Raw genomic sequence first — 25,292 nt, 5'->3', positions numbered from 1 at the left:
AAGCCTACTGACTGGGAAAATGGTGGTACCATTAGCAAAAACAAAGAAATCATGGGGTGAGAGAAGATAATGAACTTGGTTTTGGATAAGTTCAATTTGACATTTGCAAATGCAGATCCACATTTTAGAAGAGAAATACACTAAAAAAAATGTATTTGAGAGTGACAGAGATGTGAGAGTTGAGCTTATAGGAGTGAGATCACTAAGAAACAAGAATATTAGGATAGAGGAGAAAAGAGTCAAGAATTGAACTTTTAGAAATACTTTAATTCAAGTTATTTTAAGTTCCTTTTCAACTTTAAAATTTTATAATTCAATAAAAACACAAACTTACTGCAAAATGTCAAGGTCCCATGATTTCTGATACAGGAACGTCTGAGAGAATATGGAAGGGCTCAGAAGGTGTTACTAAGGACACTATTGTTGCAGATCTTGTAACATAGTCATCAATAGCCAAAACCTTAAGAATGTTCTGTTCCAAAGACCTCAAGCTGTGCACAGTATAGCCCCCTGTACACAATTTGTGATTATAAGACTTTAGAGTGAGAAGGGTCTTCTCCAAGAAATTAAGAATGGAACACAAAGAGACACACATGGCAAGTCCCCCAAGAACAGTAGATCTCCTGAAGTTGCAGTACCCTGCCTTGAAGAGGCCCTACTTGGCTTTCTTGTACTCCCTGTAAACACAGCCAGCTCTGCAGTCATGGTTTAGGGGCCATTTTAGGAGTACTGGCCCAGAGACTCTGGCTCTCCCTCGTTTTTTCAATCTACTGCTTGCAAACAGCCTCAGATTGGGAAAGTGGCTGAAACCCTCATTAAGGCTATGGCAAAAATGACTGCCTTCCTGTTTCCACAACTCATCTGCCCAGCCTCCCTAATTGCAGTAGTACAAAAGAGAATGACAGTGGTTCCAATAGTTAAACCATCTGCCATTTCCAAATACAGGGATTTTTTTTTTCAGAACCCCAGTGATCTTCCACTTAACCTTAGGGTTCCAAGAAAGAAAGTTCGAAAATGTATAGACAAATAAGGTCCAAATCAGACCATAAAAATAGGAAATCCTATAACAAGCAGGTTAGAAATTTTAATCCAAATGAAAAACATCTTCCCTGGTCGGCAAATCAGTACTCATAGTCCATGTAAACAGACTGGGAGGTGGAGTAGATCTGGACCTTTCAACTGAACTTTGGCTGGGCTGGGCTATTTCCAAAGGCTCTCTTTTTTTCCCCCCCCTGTAGGGGCTCCAATAAGCAGCTGGGCAGGATCAGATCTATGTGGGTTTTTTCACTTTGCAGGGGAATTTTTCCTCTTACTCTCTTAACAAGGGGAAAACATCACACGATTCCAATCTCAAACACAAGCTCAGCTGGAGCTGCCAGTGATGGAGAAGCAGTGTTTCCTCAATTATCCAGTACCAAGTACCTTAGTAATGGATAATTGTGGCCTCTGGGTCATTTTGGCATTGGTTCAAGTGAGCAACTCTGAGTGGTAGGCAGCCTGCCATTAGCTGGGATTATCCACAAAGAAGCTGGCCAGGAAACATGTCCATCCTGTAAGTCATCAGGTTAACAATGTTTTCATCATGTTCCCTTTTAGGTCAAGAATATAGGCTCCTGACTGTCTATGGGATCAGGTCCAGATTCTTTGGCCTGTCATTTAAGGTTCTCTATAATCTGGCTACATTCAACCTATCCTCCTAAAGCCTCTATTTAAGGAGGGTGCCTGGGCAGACCATCTCTTCATTTCCTATCCAGCTGTACTTATTTGGGATTCCTCTATCACATCCCCTTACCTGGTACCTACCCACTCCTGCTTTTTAGCTTCTTTCTGTGTGTGATCTCCCCCATTAGACTGTAAGCTTCTTAAGGGCATGGATTATCTTTCTTTTTCCTGTCTGAATCTCCAGCACTTAGCACTGTAGCTGGCACATAGGCACTTAAGAAATATTTATTGACTGATTATCCAACATGAACTCTCAATTCCCCTGCTCAGTAAGGATGGAAACCTACTTTCTGATTATCAAAATCCTACTCTTTCTTCAAGGCCTAGCTCAAGCCACACCCCTACCACTTGCAACCTGTATAACTCGGCTTCTCTGGGTCTTCTTCTGTAAAACAAGTAGGTTGGGGGGCAGCTAGGTGGCTCAGTGGACAGAGCACCGGCCCTAGATTCAGGAAGACCTGAGTTCAAATCTGGCCTGAAACACATAACATTTACTAGCTGTGTGACCCTGGGCAAGTCACTTAACCCCACTGCCTAGGCAATAATAATAATAATAAAAATAAAAATAAAATAAAACAAGCAGATTGGACTTGGTGGCCTCTGAGGTTTTTTCCAGCTCTTAATCTATGATCCTATATTTTAAGCAAGCCTTCCTCAGTGACCTCAGTTCTTCCTGATCCCTCCTCTCCCAGAACTAAATACATGTTTTAAACCATAACATTTCATAATGGATCATACATGACCTGTATGGATCATTGCTTTCTGTCTCATGAATCTAGTTTGTCTCCCTAATAAGACAACAAGCTGTTCAAATACACAGACCATCTAATGCTTTTCCATATTCCCACAACACCTAGTGCAATGCTAACTACAGAGAAGCTCAATAAATAGATGTTGATTAACTGATAATGGAGCCTAGTAAAATTAAGAGAGCTAAAAGTTTTAAAATCAATCTGTGGGCATAAGTACATACATTTATATAATGCGTTATAGTTTACAAAGCACTTCGCATGCACGAAATTGGCTTCTCACAAGTCATGTGAGCTGGATAGTACAGTAAATAATAATGTTATTATGATTATAATTATCATTTCACAAGTGAGGAAACTGAGGCTCAGAGAAGTGCCCAAGAGCACAAAGTTAGGTAGCAAATTATTGCAGCAGAGCAGGATTTGTACCAAACTCTTCAGACCCCAAGGCCAGTGCTGTTTGTATTCAATCATCGAAATGTACAGTACATGGTATTTGAGGTTCTCTTCATAGAGAGACAGATAAAGTATTCATTAATGTACTTTATGTAATTTATTATAATTTAATATAATTGTAATTATTGTAATTTAATGTAATTTATTAAAGTACTGACTATGTGCCTTAGTTATGCTCATCCATTACTATCTATGAAGTTTGTCTGTGTTCATGGTATTCACTCTCAGTTTTTCTTCCACAACTGATGGAAATTAATAAGATTAGCAATGTTACAAAATTCTCTTTAGGTGAGAAGTTAAGACTTCTGCTACTACTAATTCAACTGCCGACTGTCACTTCTATTGCTTATGAAGCAATCTGAAACTTCTGGCAAATAAGATATCACAGCCTAGACTTTTCATTTCCATTGCAACAGTTGTTATATTGCTTCTTGGGAACTCTTTCCTACTCCAGAAACTTGGTCCTGGGGAACGTCTCCTTAATTTTGTTGTTTCCTTTGTTCCTGTGACTCCTTCCTTCAAAAATACTTTCCTTTAAGTAGATATTAACCTTAATTTAATTTTCTGGGGCAGCTAGGTAGTGCAGTGGATAGAGTGCCAGGCCAGGAGTCAAGAAGACTTATCTTCCTGAGTTCAAATCTGGCCTCAGATACTGTGACCCTGGGCAAGTCACTTAACCCTGTTTGTCTCAGTTTCCTCATCTGCAAAATGAGCTGGAGAAGGAAAGAGCAAATCACTTCAGTATTATTTGCCAAGAAACCCCCAAATGGGATCATGAAGAGGCAGACTTGACTGAAAAATGACTGAATAATGAAAACAAACCTTAACTATAATTAAAAAAAAATCTAGAGAGCTACTTTATTTGCCTCATTTCTTATAGGGTTGTTATCAAAAGAGCCAATAAAATGAGAAACCAGTGTTTGGGCGGGACAATGCTGGACTTTTTGAGATGTTTTACATCTTCTCTTAGCATCTGGAGGAGGCCCAGGACTTACAGCAAGACAAATTCTGGGTTTAACCTTCTTGGCAGTGACTTACTAGTATCAGGGCATTATGTGATTGTTAGGCTATGTACTATAGCTTTAGAGAAGCATGAAAGTTCAGATGTCATCTTGATTCTGCATGTTTGTACCACTTCTCATCAAGAGCACTTTTCATCATAGCCCAGAAAACTCTTAAGTCTCCTGCTGTTTTCATGACTTCATTATTAATCTTGTGTTACAGGAACACGTTACTGAAATATCCCACTGAATGGCACTGATGAGGGATTGCAACCCTATAAAACTCAGAAGGGCAAAATTAATTTTTCTTTAATTACTGTCATTTACTCTTCATTATAAACTTATGTTTTCAAACTCATGCGGATCCAGATCCTTGCTAATGCCATTTAATAGGCACTTAGATTGGCTTTAACTGTCACTAGGGGGAGCTAAAACAGCTAGAAACTTTGCAATTCTTTTCATTGTTCCAACAAACAGTAAGTAATTAAAACACTGTTTTTTTGAGAGAAGGGAAACAGAGATCTACACTCCACGTTTTTCCTTTTCTTCCTTTTATTTACATTTTTTTTTTCAGAAGATGAGTCTGTTCTCTTTCATTATTCCACTAAGAATCACTACTGAAACAAACAAATCCCCAAACACTTCCCTGGACTGGGAAGCCTCTGTCCTAATCAAAGCTTTGCCAGTAACTTCTTATGTGTGACCTTCGGCAAGTTACTTGCCCTCTATGAAAACAGATGGTATCCAAAGTCCATTCCAGCTTTGAAGTCCAACTCCCACCACTAGCAATTGAAATACTGAAAATAACAACATAAACATGTGTCCTTTATAATTTTCTTCTTTTAGTGAAAGTTGTGGGATTAAAAAAGAAAATCCTATATGTTTATCAGGCCACCTTCCTCTTTCCCCCCTTTAGTCTGGCTCTGGGAGTCCTGGGGAAGGCTGTCTCTGAAGCCTAACCTGTGTTGGGTGGGGATTAATGGTGACACTTTCCCTGAGTTGTCATTTAATATGCCTAAGGGTTGAGGCTTAAGCTTCAGCATCAGATGCTAATCTTAGCGTATTTTCATGGTTCTCTGGCCCAGTTAGATAGAAGTAGGTTGTACTTTAAACAAGCAGAAGAGAAAGAAACTGACCTCCCCACACCCAAAGATACTTGTAGTACTACAGCCCCAGAGGTTGACTATGAAACCCCAACCTGGCACCAGCTGCTACCAAATTCCCTATCGATCTACTAGCAGGTCAGGTCCCATGCTATAGATGTTAGGGATACATGTACAAAGAAGGAAACAATCCCTGCTTGGAAGGATCACAGATTCTAATGGGAAAATAAGACATGTGAATATGTACAGCATAAATATGAAGTTAAGAAATCTACATATGACTATATCCATAAATACATGTGTGTGTGTTTGTATGCACACATATCCGTTAGTTAAATACAAGGTAGTTGAGGAAGGAGAACACTAGCTGTTGAGGAAATCAGGAAAGGTTTCCTGAATAAGCTGGTTCTTGAGCTGCATTTTAAAAGATCATCAGGATTGGAAGTGAGGAGGATGGGATCTGGACCTCAGAAAGGAAAAACCCTGGAGTTTCCCACATGGCCAAATCTCTTTGTTTGCCTGAGGCTATAATCCCATCAACTGGCCTTTCATGGTGGCTACACCCAATCTCCCAATTCTCTGTTACCTTTAACCTAGCCTAGCCCTCCACTGACTTGCCTCCCTATGGTCACTTAATCCTATCTAGGCTCTATTCTCCCTTGGCCTTCTATTACCTCACAGTCCCCCAAGACTACTTGGCCACTACTAGATCCCTCCCATAGTCTTTCTGTATATAAGGTTCATCTTGTCTCCATTAAGGTGCTCAGATTCTTATAATCTAGCCACTGCTCAGATTTTTTACAACCTAGCCAATAGCTCACAGCTGCTGAGATTCCTTAAGAGTATGGCAGATCTTTAATAAACCTTGTCTTTAGCTGAAAGAAGGGTTGGGTCAAATTTTTTCAGGCAGGACCCACGTATCATGATCTCATGGTCACAGCACCCCTAAACCTCTAGACCTCATCAGAAGTAAGTACATTCCAGGAATGGAGGATGGTCAGTGCAAAGTAGATAGGAGTTGGAGTGATGTATGTGAGGAAAAGAAAGTAGACCAGTTTGGCTAGATCACAAACTACAGGAGGGGATCAATATGCACTGAGACTGGAAAGATAGGTTGGAGCAAGACTTTGAAGGATTTTAAAAGCTAACCAGAAGAATTTATATTTTATACTAGAGGTAATAGCAAGCCATTGGAGTTGATTGAATAAAAAGGAAGGAAGGAAGGATTTATGAAGTACCTACTATGTGCCAGGAACTGTGCTAAGTGCTGTATCAATATTGTCTAATTTAATCCTCATAACAACCCCAGGAGATAGGAGCTATTATCATCCATACTTTAGAGTTGAGGAAACTGAGGCAGATAGCAGTTAAGTGATTCTGTGTGCCAAAAGCTGTGCCAATTAGGTAGTAAGTATCTGGGTTTTCCGACTCCAGGCCCAGAGAAACAGAGAGAAAGCAAGGCAGAGATAGACAGAAACAGAGAAAGACAGATAATGACTGAAGATGTAATCTGGGGGAGAAGATGAAAGGGGGTGTTATCAAGTGTATATTTAGAAGATTGGCCTTGACAAAAGGGCTACCTCTCAGAAACTAGGAGGAATAAGAGAGTGGTGGTCATGTCAAAGGCTTTTGAGATTAAGAGAATGGTAGAAGAGCAAGCTCACATCAGATGGCTTTAGTTTTCTCCTGAAACAAGGTCCTTAACCAGGGAGGAGGGGAGGAGTAGGTGTGCTGGGCTAGAGGAAGGAAGATAAGGTTAAAAACCTTGCTGCACCTAGGGCCCAGGAGTACTTGATGCTATGAATTTGTAATTTACCCAGTCAGCATGATTGTGAGACATCCTACAGCTCTGTCCAATAGCTGGTTAGTAGTAGAAATGACTATGGTAATAGTCATTAAGGGCTGGGGTATGGGGAGGTTACAGAGCTGGAGAGAGAATCTATGTGAATATGAGCAGTTTCTGGGAACCTAACCAACCACCTAATTGCCTGTTACAGACAAAAAAATTGTCTATACATGCCACCTGCCTGCTGATTTCCTCCCAGGGGTATATTTGAAACTGTTGCCACAAGATACTGATGAACATCAAATTTGTAAACATTTATTAAACACCTAAACTATATAAAATTCTATGCTAACTGTTGGGAGAGACACAAAGTTTAGATAGAAAAGTCACTGGCTTCATGAAGCTTAAAGTTTGTAGGGACTAACACTATAGGAGATGTTTATAAAACTAATAATATCTTGAGTCTGGTGAAAGGCTAAGAGGGTTGAAAACAAGAGGGATGGCATAGAAGAGTAGAAAGAACAATGATCTGGGAATCAGAGGACTGGGGCAGGAATCCTACCTCTGTGGCCTTGGGCAAGTCACCTGACTTCCAACTGTAAAATAAGGGGGCTGAAATAGATGGTTTCTGAGGTATATTCTAGCTAAAGAGTTAGGATCCTGTGAGATTTTTTTATTTCTAAGTTCCATGAGGGCAAAGACTTGTCTTGTTCATCTCTGTACCCTGCAGAATTGAGTAAAAAATCATCAAATGAGATGCTTCTGCGATGAACAAAGCCACAGTGCTTCTTTGTGATAGGGAGCTTACAGGGATGTCCAGGTGTTGTCAAGGAGCCCTGATGGGTATAAACAGGAGATGAGGTATAGCAGTGGATAGAATGCTGGGCCCCCAGTTAGGAAGACTTGAGCTCAAATCTGACCTTAGATACATGGTAGATGTGTGATCCTAAGCAAGTCACTTAACCCTACTTGCCTCAGTTTCCTCAACTGTAAAATGAGCTGGAGAAGGAAATGATAAACCACTCCAGTACCTTTGTGACCCAGAAACTGGGTCACAAAGAGTCAGACAACTGAAATGACTATACAACAACAATAACAACAGTAAGTAGATCATTCTTCCTCTTGCTTATTTTGTGCGGCACTGAATGAGAAGCTTCATGGTCTGGGTTAAGCCCTATTTTTACTAAAGATCTTTATTAATGATCTGGAAGAGAGGGTAAACAGCACATTAATTACATTCACACATATTAAATTGAAAGGTGCTGTGAACCACTTACTAGAGGAGAGAAATAATATCAAGCAGCCAGGCTTAATAAAGAGATTGGCTTGCTGCCTTCTTGGCTTTGGGACATGTGTGATCATAACAAGTACTTAACACCTAAATGGTGTTTTGTATTTTTAAACCATTTGTCAGTCATAATTGTGATCTGCACTGTTAGGGATTTCAGTTTAAAAAAAGAAGAAGAAGAAAACAAAAAACAAAAGCAGAAATCATTATCTAAGGGCACTCTTCTAGAATTTGGGGCAAGGAAATAAGCCTTATGGTCTAAGGTCTGGGAATGAGAGACAGTAACCACTGTAGATCAAATTACCCTTTTCATGACTGATTAATATAAGGATAAGTGGATATTTGATCTGAGACTGTCGCACTAGGAAAGTAATCTAGGGTTAGACATTTGCATGTCCTGGCCCTCTCTACCCCAGCCAAAGTATGAAGGCTGTAGAAGGAAAGGTGTTGGCTACCTGCGGGGAGGAGAGGGAAGAGCTTTCAATTAGTCTGTTTTCACATTTAGATCATGGCTAAATGGCACTCATAGTTAAGACTGTTGACACAACTATCTTCAAATCCTTTCAAAAACCTAATCTTCTAAATATTTTTAAGTATCTATACAAGAATCTTGGTTCTTGTTGAAGGATGTGTGTGTTGGGGAGAAGGGATTTAAAGGGATTTCATTTATTCTTGTCTTTAGTCTTTTGGAAATACTTGTGTCCTCTGATAGAAATCAGAGAGTTCCAGCTATTCAGAGACAGGAAGCGCTGGCTTGCTTCTGAAGCCACTTAACTAGGGAGACAAAATTGTGATCATCATCACTGATTGTGAGTGATTAAGGGAACCATGGGATCCTGAACAAGCTGCCTTGAAGACATAGCTAATAAAAGCCAAGTCAGGTGGGAGGGGTCCATTGGTTTACTCTGATGTGACGTTAGTCCCCTTCTAGATTCCCTGGAAGATTTCTCAGAGAAGTTGTATATGCTATTAGTAAATTCCCCTTGGACTGGGAAGCTTTGTCCTGTCATGTTGTGCATCTGCACTTTCTTACAAGCAGTTCTCATCTTGTCTGCACCCTTGGTAGGATGGAGTTTCCTCCTGCAATTCCTTTTGTCTGCTTCTCTGTGTAGGGAAGGGGAGAACTGCCAGCCATTTTAGAGCTGGTTGTGGAACTGAACTGAAAGGGAAAGACTGCAAAGGACTATAAAACTGTGCATACCCTAGGATCCAGCAATATTAAAGAAAAAAGAAAAAGAAGGACTCGTAAGTACAAAAACATTTATAGCAGAGCTTTTTGTGGTGCCAAAGAATTGGAAACTGAGGGGATGCCTGTCAATTGGCAATGGCTGAACAAGTTGTGGTAAATGATTTTGATGGAATACTATTGTGCCATAAGAAATGACGAGGAGCATTGTTTCAGAAAAAAACAGAAAGACTTCTATGAGCTGATGCAAAGTGAAGTGAGCAGAACTAGGAGAACACTGTACATAGTAACAGCATTACTGTAACAATAATTAACTGTGAAAGACTTAGCTACTCTAATCAATACAATAATCCATGACAATTTACAGGACTCCTGATGGAAAATGCTATCCACTTTCAGAGAGAGTACTGATGAACTTTGAGTGCAGATTAAAGCATATTTTCTTTCACTTTACTTTTCTTGCTTTTTCCCTTTCACAACACAGCTAATACAAAAATATGTTTTGCTAGACTTCATATGTATAACGAGTATTGTATTTTTTGGCTTTTCAATAGGTGGAAAAGGGGTAGGAAGGAGGGAGAGAATTCAGAATTGAAAATAAAAATGTAGAAAAAATAAGTAAAAAGGAAAAGAAGGGCTGCATGCCAGTGTTTGCTCTGGCTGAACAGGTTTAAGACCCTACCTATATTTCGCATTAGAGCAAATGATCTCAACCTTTTTTGTGTCATGGATCCCTTTGGCCATCTGGAGAAGCCTATGAATTCCTCAGAATAATGCTTCTAAAAGCATAAAATAAAATACGTATGCTTTCAGAAGAATTCAGATTATTGAATTATAATTATGAAAACATTTAAAAACCCAAATGTATGGTCCCCAAGTTATAAACTCCTGCAATTAAAAGATACAAACCAGGAAAGACTTACACCGTATATAGCTATATTCTGTATTATACTTTTAAGCAGGAGGATCTATGACTTGTAAGGAGTGATACATTTACTCATGAGAGGTGGTGGTGTATGTCAGGTAGCTGGCCGTGGCATCAGATATATCCTGCCTCTGATATATCCTGGCAGTGACCTTGGACAAGTCATTCCACCTCTCATTACCCTATGCAAGACTATAAATTGCAAAGCAGGTGTTGATCTGCATTGGCAGAAGGAATTTCTTCTTTTGGAGTTCCTGATACAAAAGAAATCAGAGTTCTAGTCCTATATAGATACACATATATAGATATGTGTGTGTGTGTGTGTGTGTGTGTGTGTGTGTGTGTGTGTATATATATATCTCCTCCCTCCTACCCCACCCCCGACCTTTCTCTTTTTTGGCTAACTAGGTAGCACAGTAGATGGAGTGCTGGACCTGGACTGAGAAAGAACTGTGTTCTAATCCAGCCTCAGACACTAGCTAGTTATGTGACCCTGGGGAAGTGACTTAACTACTGATGGTCTCAGGTTCTGCAATTATAAAATGGGGGTAAGAACAATGCCTACATCACAGGGTTGTTTTGAAGATCAAATGAGATAATGTTTGGAAAGTACCTAGCCCTGTGCTTGGTACATAATAGGTGCTATATAAATGCTTCTCTCTCTCTCTCTCTCTCTCTCTCTCTCTCTCTCTCTCTCTCTCTCTCTCTCTCTCTCTCTCTCTCTCTCTTCCATCTAATCTACCTATCTATCTACCTATCATAGCTCTATCACATAATCATCATATGTCTATCTTTGCCTATCCTACAGGCAATTAGGTTGCACAGTGGATATAGAACTAGACTTGGAGTCAAGAAGACCTAACATCATTCCATCCTCAGACACTTAACAGCTGTGTAACTGCAAGTCTCTTAACTGCTGCATGCCTCAGTTTCCTCATCTGTAAGATAAGAATAATAATAGCACCTATTTAGCAGGTATATTATTGTGAGGATGAAATAAGAAAATATTTTTAAAGCATTTTATAAGTCTTAAAATGATATATAAATGCTAGCTATTATTATTATCTTTCCAAGGAGTCTCTTGGCTGTAGCCTCAGCATCCTTCATATTATGTCCACAACAACACGAAGCTCAATAAACTCTATTACAGAATCACCATCTATCTTTGAAGGGCCATCAAAAGTGTCACATCATCCAATTTTGCAATTTGTGTTAGAAAGTAATAGGAACTACAGTCTCATAGACACAACAGGAAGAATGCAGGATGCTGGATGAACCCATCTGGCACATTTAGACACAAGTATAAAATTTACAAAAAAATAAAAACAAAAACAAAAAAACACCAAAAACCAAAACAAAACAAAATCTTATGCTTCTTTTCCCAGCCATAATGTAACTTGCCTTCACAGTAGGATAACATCCATAGATTTAGGCTTTTTTGGTCTTGACATTGTAATGCTGTCTCCAAAGGCTTGCGCCAATCTGTTTCTGACATCTTCACATTAGATCATTTCTTCCAAGGATTTACTTGGACATTGTTTTATTTCAGCTGCCAAGATCTGCCAAGATAAGCTTGGCTCTGTAGATAAAAGGTTTCAAATTTGGGGGCTTATTCAATTAAGGCAGTATTCTCCTCTAAAATTAGGCTCAACACTTAAACTTGGCATAGAAATTGAGACAGGTGCAATGCAGGGGGAGGAATGAGCTGTAGTCCAGGAATAGCTGGATTTGTGATTGTCCTTGAAGTTTAATGGGAAAAAAAAGTATTCTACCAAACTGCAAAAACACGAATATTCAAGATTCTATGAACCTATTTGGTCAATTTTTTTAAAAAAGTGTTTCGTTTATTTTTAATTGGGACATAGGATCTTTTTTATGTGATTACCTTTTTTTTTTTTTTAGCCAGTGGGGAATGTTAACATGGAACTATGGCAGGCAGAACCACTTTGAGTTATGTCCTCAAAGAACAGCTCATACACAGCATTATAGAACTGTTGGAACCGTAAGAGGTCTTTTAGCCCAATTCCTTCATTTTACAGGTGAGGAAACTGAGGATCAACCCCGAAAGCAGAATGATTTACCAAAGGTCATATAATCAGGCAGTAGTAGAGTGATATGTGCCTAGTCCTGTGCAGGTGCTGTGAAAAGAGTATGGCACAGTTGTTGACCTCAAGCTGACTATCCAATTATTGAGATGAGAAATAATAACAAATAAAATAATAACTGCAAAAATGAGAGCTAGCGTTTATATGGGACTTTAAGATTTATAACATGCTTTACAAATATTATTTTATTTTATCCTCATAAGAACCCTGTGAAGTAGGTGCTATTATGATCCCCATGACACATATAAATAATAATATGGAAGTCTGTGATTAAATGCCCAAGTTAGTAGCAGAAGCAATATGTGTCACTGCCTATTAGAGGGAGGAGAGGTCACTAAGGGCAGTTATAATCATGGAAGGCTTCATGGGATAGGATGACTTGGACGTTGAAGTGGATATTAGGGAGGGGGAAGATGTGGTATGAGCCAATGGCATGTAGGGAAGGAAGAAGCAAAGGTATGATGGGGAGAAGATTGATCTGCTAGAATGGAGAGTTTATACTGACAGCCAGAGAAAATGCCCAGAGCTGAGGGATGGAGTGCATTTGTGGAATAGAAAGGAGGTGGGGTTCATTAGGTCAAGGTCAAAGAGTATGTGCTGGGGAATAAGATATAAGAAGTCTGGAAAGGTAGGAAGTTATAAAGGGCTTTGAATGCCAAACAGATGATTCTGTATTTAATTCTGGAGGGGATAACCATTGAAGTTTATTGAGTAGGGGTTATGTGGTATGATCAGATCTGTACTTTAGGAAAATCACTTTGGAGGCTGAATGGAGGATGGATTGGAATAGGAAAAGACTTAAGGAGGGCAGATCCTAGACAGGGTATAGGACCTGGAAGGAGAAAGACTTGAGTTCAAATCCTGATTAAGCCACTTACTAGTGGTATGATCCTTTAACTTCTATTCATCTCAGTTTCTTCATCTGTAAAATGAAGAAATAGCACCTCCCTCCCAGTTGTGAGGATCAAATTAGATGAAATTTGTACATCACTTTGAAAACCTTCAAGAGTTATCCAAATGCTAACTAGCTGTTATAATTATAATTACAGTAATAATAATAATTGGTATGTAGAAAACCTTGTGCTAGATGCTGGGAAAGATGAAAAGATGAGCAAAACATACCCCTGACCTTAAGAAGCTTACACTCCAGTAGCAGCGATAAAACAGATATACAAATATCTATAATATTAAATAGTATGTGGTAGAAATTTGGGAGTATGTAAAATGGCAACATATTAAACATCATCAATTTCGTAATCAAACCAAACCACGCACAGTATATGTTTATTTTCCTAAACTAATAAAGTGACTTTAGATCAGGGTAAGACATAAAATTACAAGTGTTGCATGTATGTCAATTTTCCCCAAACTCTGCATGCCCACACATATACACACACATACACTCAAAACCCACAGTTTCATGATTTCAAGAATTTTACATCATAAGTTCATACTGACAGAATGTCTGTTTCTACTTTGTGGGTGAGTAGGGAAGGAGGGAAATGAGGCAAGAGGAAGGAAAAATGAATTTCCAGCCCTCCTTCTAGGCAACTAAACAGTCATCTGAGTAGAAGCTGAGCTCTTGAAGTAAATTCCTCATTAATCTCCCTGATTCTAATTTCTTCCTCTACCAACCCATTCTTCACACAGATGAAAAAACAATTTCATCTGCCTAATACATAGATTTGATCTTATCATGCCTCCATTCAAAAACTTTCAATGAATCCTAGTTACCTATAAGATAAAATCCCTACTTGGCATTTCAGGCCTTCCACAACCTGGCTCCAATCTACCTATGTGGCCTTATTTCAAATGACTTCTCTTTACATAATCCATGCTCCAGCTAAAGTGAATAAGTCCCTAAAGTTGACATGTGATTTTCTGCTTCAGTTCATAGGCTTCTGTCTTCTAGAAAGCACTCCTTCCCTATGTCTGCCTTCAGGACTATCTTGCCTATCTTGCGTCAAAGCTGAGCTCAGGTACCACCTTTTCTATGTAGTCTTCCCTGATCTCTCAGATCAAATTTCTCTCCTGAAATACAACTAAAGCGCACTATCTGTTCTTTCCTTTGCCCCTTCACTGTCTGCCTTACATTACACTTTTCTCTGTACATGTCATATTTCTCCTTTCTGCCCCCATTGTAATGTATACTTCTTGAGGGCAGAAAATATGAAGTTAAATCCCTTTTGTCTCTGTATCCTCAGAGTAAAGCAAAGTATATTGTACATAAGAGGCAATTAATAAATGCTTGCTGAATTTGTATTTCACATAGACTTCTCAGCCTAAAGTGATCACGTCTCCCTCCTCTGAACCTTTAGTACTGATTGTCTGTACAAGACATTTGGCAATTAATCATGTATTGTCTAATGACAATTCTTGTATTGTTGACTTGTGTTATTTAACTTTTATAACATCTAGACCTGTGTAAGCATAGGCCTGAGCAATATGTTTCATTATGGTGAGCACCCAAGGCATTTTATTTATTTCAAAAGGTCATTGGTTTACTGTCAGAAGGAATTTAAAGGCGAACATTTATAGAATACTTCTGAAGAAACTGAGACAACTAAATTTAAGCGTAACAATTCTGTGTACATCTCCTTCATTAGCATATAAGCTCCTTGTGCACAAGCATTATCTCATTCATTGAATTTGTATCCCCAGAATTTAGCACACTGCCGGGCACTTAGGGGGCACTTAATAAATACTTGTTGATTAATTGATACAATAATCTGTACTTTTAAAATATGTAGCATGCAATTAAATTAAAATGCAAATTGACTTTGTCTCCCACTACTCTGTTATACATGCTTATGAGGTCTTGTCTTCCCATTTAGATTGTAAGTCACTTGAGAACTTGGGAACATGTCTTGTACTTTTATTCATTGTGGAGGAATACTTTATATTTATTAATATTGTTTGAACCTGGCTTTACATGGCTAGAAATTGTCTACCATATATTCACAAAGTAAGCAATACCACCCCCTAAGGGGGCACTGGAATGAAGCAAGGAGGGTGATAGTAGCCTAGGGTACAATTTGGGCGGGGGGGGGGTGTTGAATAAAAATACAACCCCAAGGTACGGTGCTGAATAATTTTTTTTTAAAGGGGGCAGTAGGCCAAATAAGTTTGGAAATGTTTGGAACCCAAACCTCAGAGACCCTCCAGGGAAGCTGGCTGCAAAGAACCCTTGGACCCCCACCTAGTTCTTGTTTTGGGTCCGCCCAGGCCTTGGGGCCACTGAAAACACTCTGTTTTGGGTCTGCCCACCCAGAATTAGGGTCTACTTGGAAAAACTTGTCCCCTTACCCTGGCTTCTTCTCAATTTTATTGAAAACTTACCTGTTATATACATTTCAAGCAACCTACTTACATGGAGGCTACTCAGCTTGTACCCTTGCTTGAACTCTACATAAGGTAAAACTTAACAGAGATTTCAGAGGAAGTCACACCTTTTTCCAGTTCTTTACTCTGCTGAACTGACTTAATAAAATTCTTTCAAAAAAGTTTTTTTTTTAGGTTTTGGGGTTTGTTCTTGACTGATAGCATCCCCTATTTTGTCTAGCACAGTAGATAATGCCATACATATTTTTTTTGCCTGAATATATATGAAGCATCTGCCAAAACACACTATTACCTAATTAAAGAATGTTAAATGTCAAGCTGAGGACTTAGGACTTATTAGGATAACAGGGAGTGATTGAATTTTCTTGAGCAGGGAAGTGACTTATGCTTTAGGAAGATTATTTTCACAGCTACATGGAGGGTTAATTGGAGAGAGGAGAGGTTAGAAGCATGAAACACGATTAGGAGGTGATTGCAATAGTCCAGAACTGGACATCTTAGAGAATGAAGTCAAATGGGCCTTAGGAAGCACTGCTAACAATAAGGCTAGTAGAGGTGATGGAATTCCAACTGAGCTATTTGAAACCCTAAAAGATGATGTTGTTCAAATGCTGCACTGAATACACCAGCAAATCCCCATCCTAAAGAAGGGCACTGTCAAAGAATATTCAAATTACCAAAAAGCTGTGCTCATTTCACATGCCATCAAGATTCCGCAAGGTAGACTTCAACAATATGTGAACTGAGAATTATCAGTTGAGCAGACTGGTTTTTGGGTTGTTTGTTTTTTTCTTTGTAAGGCAATTTGGGTCAAGTGACTTGCCTAAGGTCACAGCTCACACAGCTAGAAAGTTAAGTGTCTGAGGGCAGATTTGAACCCAGGTCCTCCTGATTCCATGGCCAGTGCTCTATCTAATGCACCACCTACCTGCCCCATGCAGGTTTTCAAAGAGGTAGACAGACTAGAGGCCAAATTGCCAACATTTACTGGATTACAGAGAAAACAAGTAAATTCTAAAAAAAAAACACAAACCATCTACTTCTGCTTCACTGACTAAAGCCTTTGACTGTGTGGATCACAACAAAATGCGGCAAGTTCCCAAAAAGATGGGAGTACCAGATCATCTTACCTGTCTCCAGAGGAACCCATATACAGGCCAAGAAGTAATAGTTTGAAATAAACAGAGAACAACTGGTTGGTTTAAGATCGAAAAAGGAATACGACAAGGCTGTATGTTGTCATCTTATTCACTTAACTTCTAAGCAGAATATATCATTCAAAATGCCAGGCTGGATGAATCAAAAATGGAATTAAGGTTCCTAAGAGAAATATCAACAATTTCAGATATGCAAACAATACCACTCTGATAGCAGAAAGTAAAGAATTAAGAAACCTCTTGATGAGGGTGAAAGAGGAGAGTGTAAAAGCTGACTTGAAGCTTAACATCAAGAAAACTAAGATCTCAGCAACTGGTCCCATCATTTCCTGGCAAACAGAGGGAGAAGAAACGGAAATAGTATTAGATTTATGTTCTTGGGCTCAAAGATCTCTGCAGAGAGCAACTATAGCCATGAAGTTAAAAGATGCTTGCTCTTTGGAAGGAAAACTATGGCAAATCTGGACAGCATACTAAAAAGCAGAGACATCACCTTGCCATCAAAAATCTGTATAGTCCAAGTTATGGTTTTTCCAGTAGCAATGTATGGATATGAGAGGTGGACTATAAGGAAGGCTGAGCACTGCAGAATCAATGCTTTCAAATTGTTGTGCTGGAGAAGACTTTTGAGAGTCTCTTGTATAGCAAGGAGAGAGATCAGTCAATACTTAAATTAATTCAGGTTATTTACTGGAAGGTCAAATAGTGAAGCTTAAGCTTCTATACTTTGGCCACATAATGAGAAGATGGGATTCACTGGAAAAAGACCCTGATGTTGGACAAGATTGAAGGCAAAAGGAAAAGGGGATGACAGACGATTGAGATGGATAGATAGTGTCATGGAAGCAACAAGCAAGAGCATGGACAGACTTTGAAAAATAGTGGAGGATAGAAGGGCCTGGTGTGCCATTGTCCATGGGATCATGAAGAGTTGGACATGACTGAACAACAAAGTGACAGTCCATATAAGAGGTCATAAAGACCTCAACTAGGTGGGAGTTGTGTGAGTAGACAGATGGGGATGAATGTAGAGGTGGAATTGTTAAGACTGTGCAACTGATTAGAAAAGTGGGGGGAGGGAGGATATAAAAAATGATGGATTATAATATTGTTTTGGCTTCTTTACCAAGAAAACTTGAACACTTAAGCATACCCTGCATATTATTATTTTTGCCACACTTTATTACAAGGACTGGGCTTTCTTGTATTGAAAGCCTCCTAAAAGTTCCCATTTTTTTGTCCTATATGCCTAAGGATTAGCTCAGTCCTTAAATTACATCTTCTGAGCAGTTATTCCTTCTTTTTATTTTACTACACTGTAGCACATAGCCAGAGGGTCTCATCTAAGATTGGATCAAAATTTAACCAAAATTGACTTCCATTTTTCTTTTCCCAAAAGGGTTATAGAACCTCCTGGACACTCTACAGCAACAAGTTTGCAATACTTTTTATTGTTTAAAAAAGGAGTGGGGGAATGACTGTATATATGTGGGTTCACATACTGCGTATTCTAACGTGGTATGAGGTGTTTCAGAGATTTAAATACAGTGCTTAGAAACTAGAGTTGAGAATGAAAATGTTGAGTTACAGTCTCCCAGCTCTGCTGGCAGAGTTGAAATTCTGATCTTTGTACAGCCTTTTGCATGCATAAACATAATAAATACAGATGAATACTGAAGTGAAACAGCTAAAAGGCCCAATTGGAATGTGATTGTAGCTGCCAGTTCCAATGTGTTGAAATGCTTTTATTGTTCCAGGCTTTTAAGACCCTAAGCAGGCTCTGACTCGGTTTCAAAATCCTGCTGGGAGGGGTTGAAAGGAAAGAATTTATTGCCACTGCAAGTATTCAAGTGTCCTGGCTTATCTACTCAGCTAGTTCAGAAGTTAACATTCCGGGATCCCAAAGTCATCAGGGTATAGGGGAAATCACCCCCAACAAAATCTTTGAGGAAGAAATGAGCTGAAGACAAGTGGGAAGGACATTTTGAAGAGGAGGGTGAAACTGGCACATCAGGGGATGAAAGCATCTGTGCTATCCATCCGGCATCCTGACATTCAACATGACTCGAGAGAAAGAGGTCTTCATCTACCACACCTTCACTCTGGCTTTCATTTCCTTTTTCTTGCTGAGACTGCCATAGGAGCTCATTATGAAAAAAATTAAAAAGAAGAGGAAAAAATCCACTGCATCAGCTCATTTGAAGCATGAAGGTCGACAATGTCACCATCATTTATGGCGACAGGCATCATTTTCCCCTTCTCCTTCACGCAAGGGAATTTATCACCTCAGTTTAGTGAGAAGCATCTTCTGATGCTTTTTTGCCTTGTTCTATTAGTCTCATCCCTTTCCACTTACTCCACACCACCTGCTATGGGAAATTAATTCCAATCACTTTTATCCCAGTTTTTCTGGGTAAGGACGAATCATTAGAATGAAAATTTGGCACAGAATTTGTATTGCTATTCTCTTAGCATTTTTGCATTAAAATGTTTGAGCAGAGATTTACTGAAGAGCCAAAAGCTTCTCTGTGAATGTTCAAAGCTTCCTCATAGGGTTAAGGCTATATTGATCCTCCATCCTGAAAGTTGGGGATAAACCTTACTAAATGGGCTTTCAACTTGACAAGTATTTATCGAATATCATAGTGACAGTCCATATGAGAGGTCATAAAGACCTCAATTAGGTTGGGAGCTGTGTGAGTAGAGAGATGGGGATGGATATAGAAGTAGAACTGTTAAGACTGTGCAACTGATTAGAAAAGTGAGGGGAGGGAGGTGCCCAATGTGACCAATATTGGAATGACTAATGACTTGTTTTGCCCTGATTTTGTACCTAAGCCCCCCAGGGCTAACCACAGTCTAAGGGACTTGTCTTGGGATCTCAAAAGCTCAGGAATATAACCAGATAAAATAACAAAGAAATTGGGCCTAATGGATGGGGTTCATTTAATTATTACTTAAAGTTATAAAGATCTAGGTCTAAGTAGGTAATGAGGAGGTCTGGGCAGGGTTAAGCTACAGGGATGGAATGAATGGGGAAGTGGGAGGTGTGTGCATGTGTGTGTATGGGGGGGGGGATCTGCCCCTGAATCTACCAGTGAATAATGAGTTGGAGTTAGGGGTCCTATAGGGAAGGGAAACATGAGAAGTTGCATGGAAAGGGGTAAAGGTCAATGCTATGCCATAGTTTCTAGTCTTTTTTGAAAAAACTAGACAGAGATGAAAATACCTTAAAATTTCTATTTCCTTTTTGCTTTCATCAAAATATTATTTGATTGTTCCAGAGAAATTCATCAACCAAAGTTTTGGGGCACTTGTCTAAACAATTAACGTATGAGAAAAGTTACTCTCAAATTACAAAAGGTCACACTCACAGCTGAAACATCTGTCATATCCTATCCTCTTTGCAACATTATACCTCCTTCCAACAAGTCTGAGTCACTGTCTATGAGATGCTCTGGGTTTCTTAGAAAAAAATACTATAAAATTCAAGGGAATTTTTATTATCACAAACTTTCCTTCGACTCTGTTACTCCCCCAAACAACACTTCCATGCTGATCTTCTTCCCTGCCACTTGGAAACTTCATTTCAATTTTAGACTCATTTATGTTCACTAATTCTGTTCACCTATTATCTACTCATTCCTCATCTCCCTGTAATCTGGTGCCTATATGCACCACTGAATTTAAACTGCACTCTCCAAGGTGCTGCTGCCAAATCCAATGGTGCTTTCTTAGCCTTCCCTCATTTTCTGCTCTGTCATCATTTGACAACATTGACCAACGTCCTGCTTCCTGACAATCTCTTTTCTCTTGGTTTCCTCTGGCTTTCATAACAATGTGCTGTCACGGGTCTTCTCTTCATCTCTGACCCCTCCACTTCTGGCCCCCCTTTTCTTCCTACCCCTTAAATGCATGACTATCCCCAAGCTTCTGTTCTGGCTCTCCTTTCCGTTCTCTCTTCCTTTGATGATTTCATTCATTCCCACAGATTCAGCTGATTCCTATATATGAATGACTCCAAAATCTATATCTCTAGTCCTATATACTCTTTCTTTAAATCTCAGTACTGCATTCACCAACTGCCCACTGGTTCAACAATACCTCAAGTTCAACATATGTTCCAGAATCAAACAGCATATTTCCCTCAAAACCTGACCTTCCTCTGAAATGATCACTATCTGTTAATCAATCAACATACATTTTAAAAACACTTACTATATACCAGCTACTGTGCTAAGTGTTGGGTATACAAAAAAAGGAAAACCAAAACAATTAATTCATTGTTAATTCAAGTTATATACCATATTAGTTTTCCATTGCAACAATAACTTGTTTTATTCTCCTAATTCAAGCAAATTTCAATCACCAACTGTAATAAGTATTTTAACTTCAGATATTTGAGTCTCAGAAGCAAAGCCTGAGAGTTCACTTCGGCATCAAGGAAATCACAACTCTCAACAGTCAGCCTTTTCCAGACAGACCTATTTCACTGGAGAAACCATGATTATGAAAAGCTCAATGTTCTCTCATTCCAGATTACTCAGCTGAGAGAAGGAATAACACCGATATTGTAATATTTCGTTGGGAAGGACATGAAGTTGCATTTGTAGTTACTCCATTTTTAGTGTCTTGAAATAATGACATTGGATAGGAAACATAACAGGTGCTTACCAGCTTCTCCTACAAAGACTTCCACCGGAGCACTAGCTGGGCTTTCCCCAATGATATTATATGCAGTCATTATCACTTCATAGCGCTTATATTTCTTCAAATCTGCAAAGTTTAAAAAAAAGCAGGAGTAAAAAAATATTTTAACACCTATTTCTTAGGACTATTACCTATTTTAAAAAATATATTCCCTTTTGAACTTCCCAAAACTCATTGAACAGGGGGAAATTTCTTTAGAAGTCTTTCTTGAATGCAGTCTTTATGAGAATGTATATAAAATCTCAACTAGATCATTAACAGTATTGCCCTTTCTGCTACTAATCATTAATTAAGCAGCTACATTGCAGAAAAGCATCTTATTCTGTATTCAGAGGCAAGCACTGAACCAGATTCTCTTTTCTGCAGCATACTTGGTATATGGATTGCAAAGTGTAGTTTTGGCTTAGATACATTATCGATGCACAATCCTAGCAAGGTACCTTATACACAGTAGGTGTTTAAGAACAATCTATCTGATTTGACTAGAATAGAGGTATGACAAGACCAATGTGAGAAGGGAGGAACAGACCAAAGGCTCTAGAGTTATCCATTAGCATGTATTGTGTCTAAACCTAATTATCTAGGGCTGGTTTCCAGAGGAGAATTTGGCACTCATCTGGTTGGCAGAAATATTCAACCAATATATAAAGAAGTGCAAAGTCATGTTTGAAGTTGTGGGTTAAACTCCTACATTTGTGTATGTGCACCTGTATACAAAGATGTGAAGGTGTCATATTGCTGACACTGTCTGCTCACAAAGGGGACCATGCTTTCAACTTCATGGTCCTCAGCATATCATTAGCCCAATAAAGGTTCAACGAATCTGATACCTTGACATTCTTCCAAATTTACCTTCAAAGAAACATTGAGTCAGGAGTCCAGCATCTGTCTTTGGTTTCAGATTCACATGAAATGATATCTGTGACATCTCTGGAAATTTGTTACCTTATAAATAATACACAGTCACAAGAAATGGCTTTCTTGATTCAGCTTGACTTCCCTTGGGGGTTCAACAATAGAGTTCATTCTACTGGCAAACCATGAGAAGGAAATGAGGCCCGGTCAGAGGAAAATGGCCCATATGCGAGTAAAAATAGGCATGTGGTTTGTGTGGGGTTTGAGCTTAACTTTTTGGCCTGCATCAGATATGTAATTCAAAAGCCTGGAGCAAGCTCTATCTAGTGAACCATTATCACTATACAACAGTTGGCCTTTTAACTTTGTTTATTCATTTTCTAACACAGTGCCCTTCTCTACCAAAAGCAAATTTTTTGAGTCCCTCCCTAAGCCTTTCCTTGCAGCTGGAAAACATCCCTATTCAAGAATTAAAGGAAAAGCCATATGATTTGGTTAAAATTCAGATGTAATTAGAAAGGAGGGGTTAACAAGTCATATTTCTCTTACTATTAAAAACCATGAAGACCTAGATGTCATTAAATTCCTTGCCCCAATATCTGTTTCTGAACGTTTCCTAACTTTTATTTTATTATTATTATTATCATTAGCAAATATTGAAAAGCAGAGAAACCATTAATTCAAGCTAGTTTCTGTTTGGTCCATTGAGAAGGCCAATAGCATTTGCCCAGATTGTACTTTCCACAGTTACAAAGGTTTTGTGCCAAAGGCAGTGTTCACTTACGTGTTAATTCATACGTTGTTAATGCAGAGCTGCTGTTCACTGTCTTGAAGCTGCTTTGGGCTATTCAGGGTAAGCAAAGCAGAAAGCTAGTTACCATGCAGGGAAATAGTTATTGTAAATGATGTACAGCAGAGACAGAGGGAAATGATGCAAACCCCAGACAGCCTCAGTTCTAGCTTTAGCACTGCAACTCAAAGGGTGATAAAATCCACACTGCCTCCCATAACACATCAAACCATCCCATTCGCTGGGGATTACTGCGTTCCTTCATAAAACAGAAAGCCATGCGAATACACGACGTGGGGGAAATGTGTTTATTCCTTTGATTAAATGGAACAAATTAGTATTTGACATGACGTAGCATACAGCCACACTAGAAGAACTCAAAGCTACTTCTGTCAGAAATTACTTTTCCAATTACTATGTGGTGTGCATCATTTTCAGCCTGCTCATGCTAAAGTGCAGGGCATTGGTCCTAAAAGAACAGGACAACCCTAAAGCTGAAGGACACTTGAAATCATGGATTTCTATAATATAAATAAAATGGTTCAGCATCTGTGCTTGAGAATGGAGCATCTCTAGTATCAGCAGTGCACTGTTAAGTTAAAAGAAAACACACACACACACACACACACACACACACACACACACACACACACCAAAACAAAACAAAAATACAACAATAACAAAACAAACCCAGGGAAATGATCATTGCATGTTGGTAATCAACAAGGGACAGCTAAGGGATATGTCAATATTTCTTTGTGAAGGCAGATGAAGTCTCTCCGAAAAAATCATTTCCCTTCATCAAATTTCCTTCCCAAATTATAACTAGATTAGCTGATCCTGCATTATTGGTACTAAGCCAACTTTAAACCACAGTAGTGAAACATGAAAAGAAGGAAAACAGCTGCTATTTAAGCAAGTGGGGCCTCTGTTTCTACAGATTATTTGGATGAAAAGAACCTGGTCTAAATCAAAGGTTACCACCAGATGAGCTACCAGCAAGCAGGGGAGTAAAAGAAATACAGCAAATGGTGCTACAGTAAATAACCTAAGACAATGAAAGGTGATAAGGAGCAATATAATGCGACCGTCAAAAAAGTAAAAATGTGGCACCCTCATTTTCCTATTGTGTTATAATGTCATAGTTGTTACTGCTGTTCAGTCATATCTGACCCTTAGTGACCCCATTTGGGGTTTTCTTGGCAAAGATCCTGGAATGGTTTGCCATTTCCTTCTCCAGCTCATTTTACAGATGAGGAAACTGAGGCAAACAAGGTTAAGTTACTTGCCCAGAGTCATACAGCTAGTATGTATCTGAGGCCAGCTTTGAATTCAGGTCTTCCTGACTCCAGGCACAGCTGCCCGAATGTCACAGGCGGAATGGCTATTATTTGTAACATTATTCCCAGAACCAGAAAACAAACAAACAAAAAAAAGTACCAATGTTTCCCTAGATTAAGGATGAGATGGGAGAGAAGCAGATCTTTCAGGACGTTTAAGTCTCTGGTATCATCCCATCTCTATCACAGCTAATCAACATCCGTCCAGGCAGAACTGAGGTCGCTCAGGCTGTATATTAACGATCAAAGTTTATCTCTGATTCCAAATGGTCATAATTCCCCGGCAACTCTTCTGAGCTCTACCCAGAGGTGTTTTAACTGCATCTGACTAGTCATTCCACGTCATGTAAGTTCAGAATGTTGGTCAGGAAGGAAAGGATACTCACGTGTGAGCTCTGCTCTTAGAGCTGAGGGATTTTTGACACTCTTGGATTCTGTTCCAGGTCCAGCTTCATATTCCAGCTCCCGATAATAGATTCGGTACCCCACCAGAAGGCCATTCAGACTCTCATCCCTTGGTGGCTGCAAAAAGGTCAAATTTACTTAATGAAGGATGGGAATTGGAATACAACGAGTGGCCTTCTTGTTCTTGATCTCAATGTAAATTAGACAAGAGTGATCATAGAATATGAAGGTACACCTGACTAGATAATATAACAGCATAAATAAATAGGAAAAAAGTAGATTTCTTGTAAAACAAGACTTAATGGTACATAGTGGCATTAATACCTGGGCTATGATGCCATTGTGCAAGCTTTTTAGAACACTGAATTTCTT

The 25,292-nt window shown here is 39.1% G+C and overlaps 1 protein-coding gene across 1 annotated transcript in view; it reads right to left on the bottom strand.

Moving 5' to 3' along the window:
- SDK1 (sidekick cell adhesion molecule 1) overlaps positions 1 to 25,292 on the bottom strand; it is a 1,163,851-nt gene that overhangs the window by 87,076 nt on the left and 1,051,483 nt on the right. Inside the window, 3 exon segments of the mRNA XM_078152930.1 lie at positions 21,495 to 21,596; positions 23,170 to 23,229; positions 24,902 to 25,037. Coding sequence (XP_078009056.1) covers positions 21,495 to 21,596; positions 23,170 to 23,229; positions 24,902 to 25,037 — 298 coding nt within the window.

This window comes from Phascolarctos cinereus, unplaced genomic scaffold, assembly GCF_003287225.1.
Source record: "Phascolarctos cinereus isolate Bilbo 61053 unplaced genomic scaffold, phaCin_HiC Scaffold_4;HRSCAF=312, whole genome shotgun sequence".
In the NCBI taxonomy this organism is placed as follows: domain Eukaryota; kingdom Metazoa; phylum Chordata; class Mammalia; order Diprotodontia; family Phascolarctidae; genus Phascolarctos; species Phascolarctos cinereus.
This window is presented reverse-complemented; position numbering and strand designations above follow the sequence as displayed.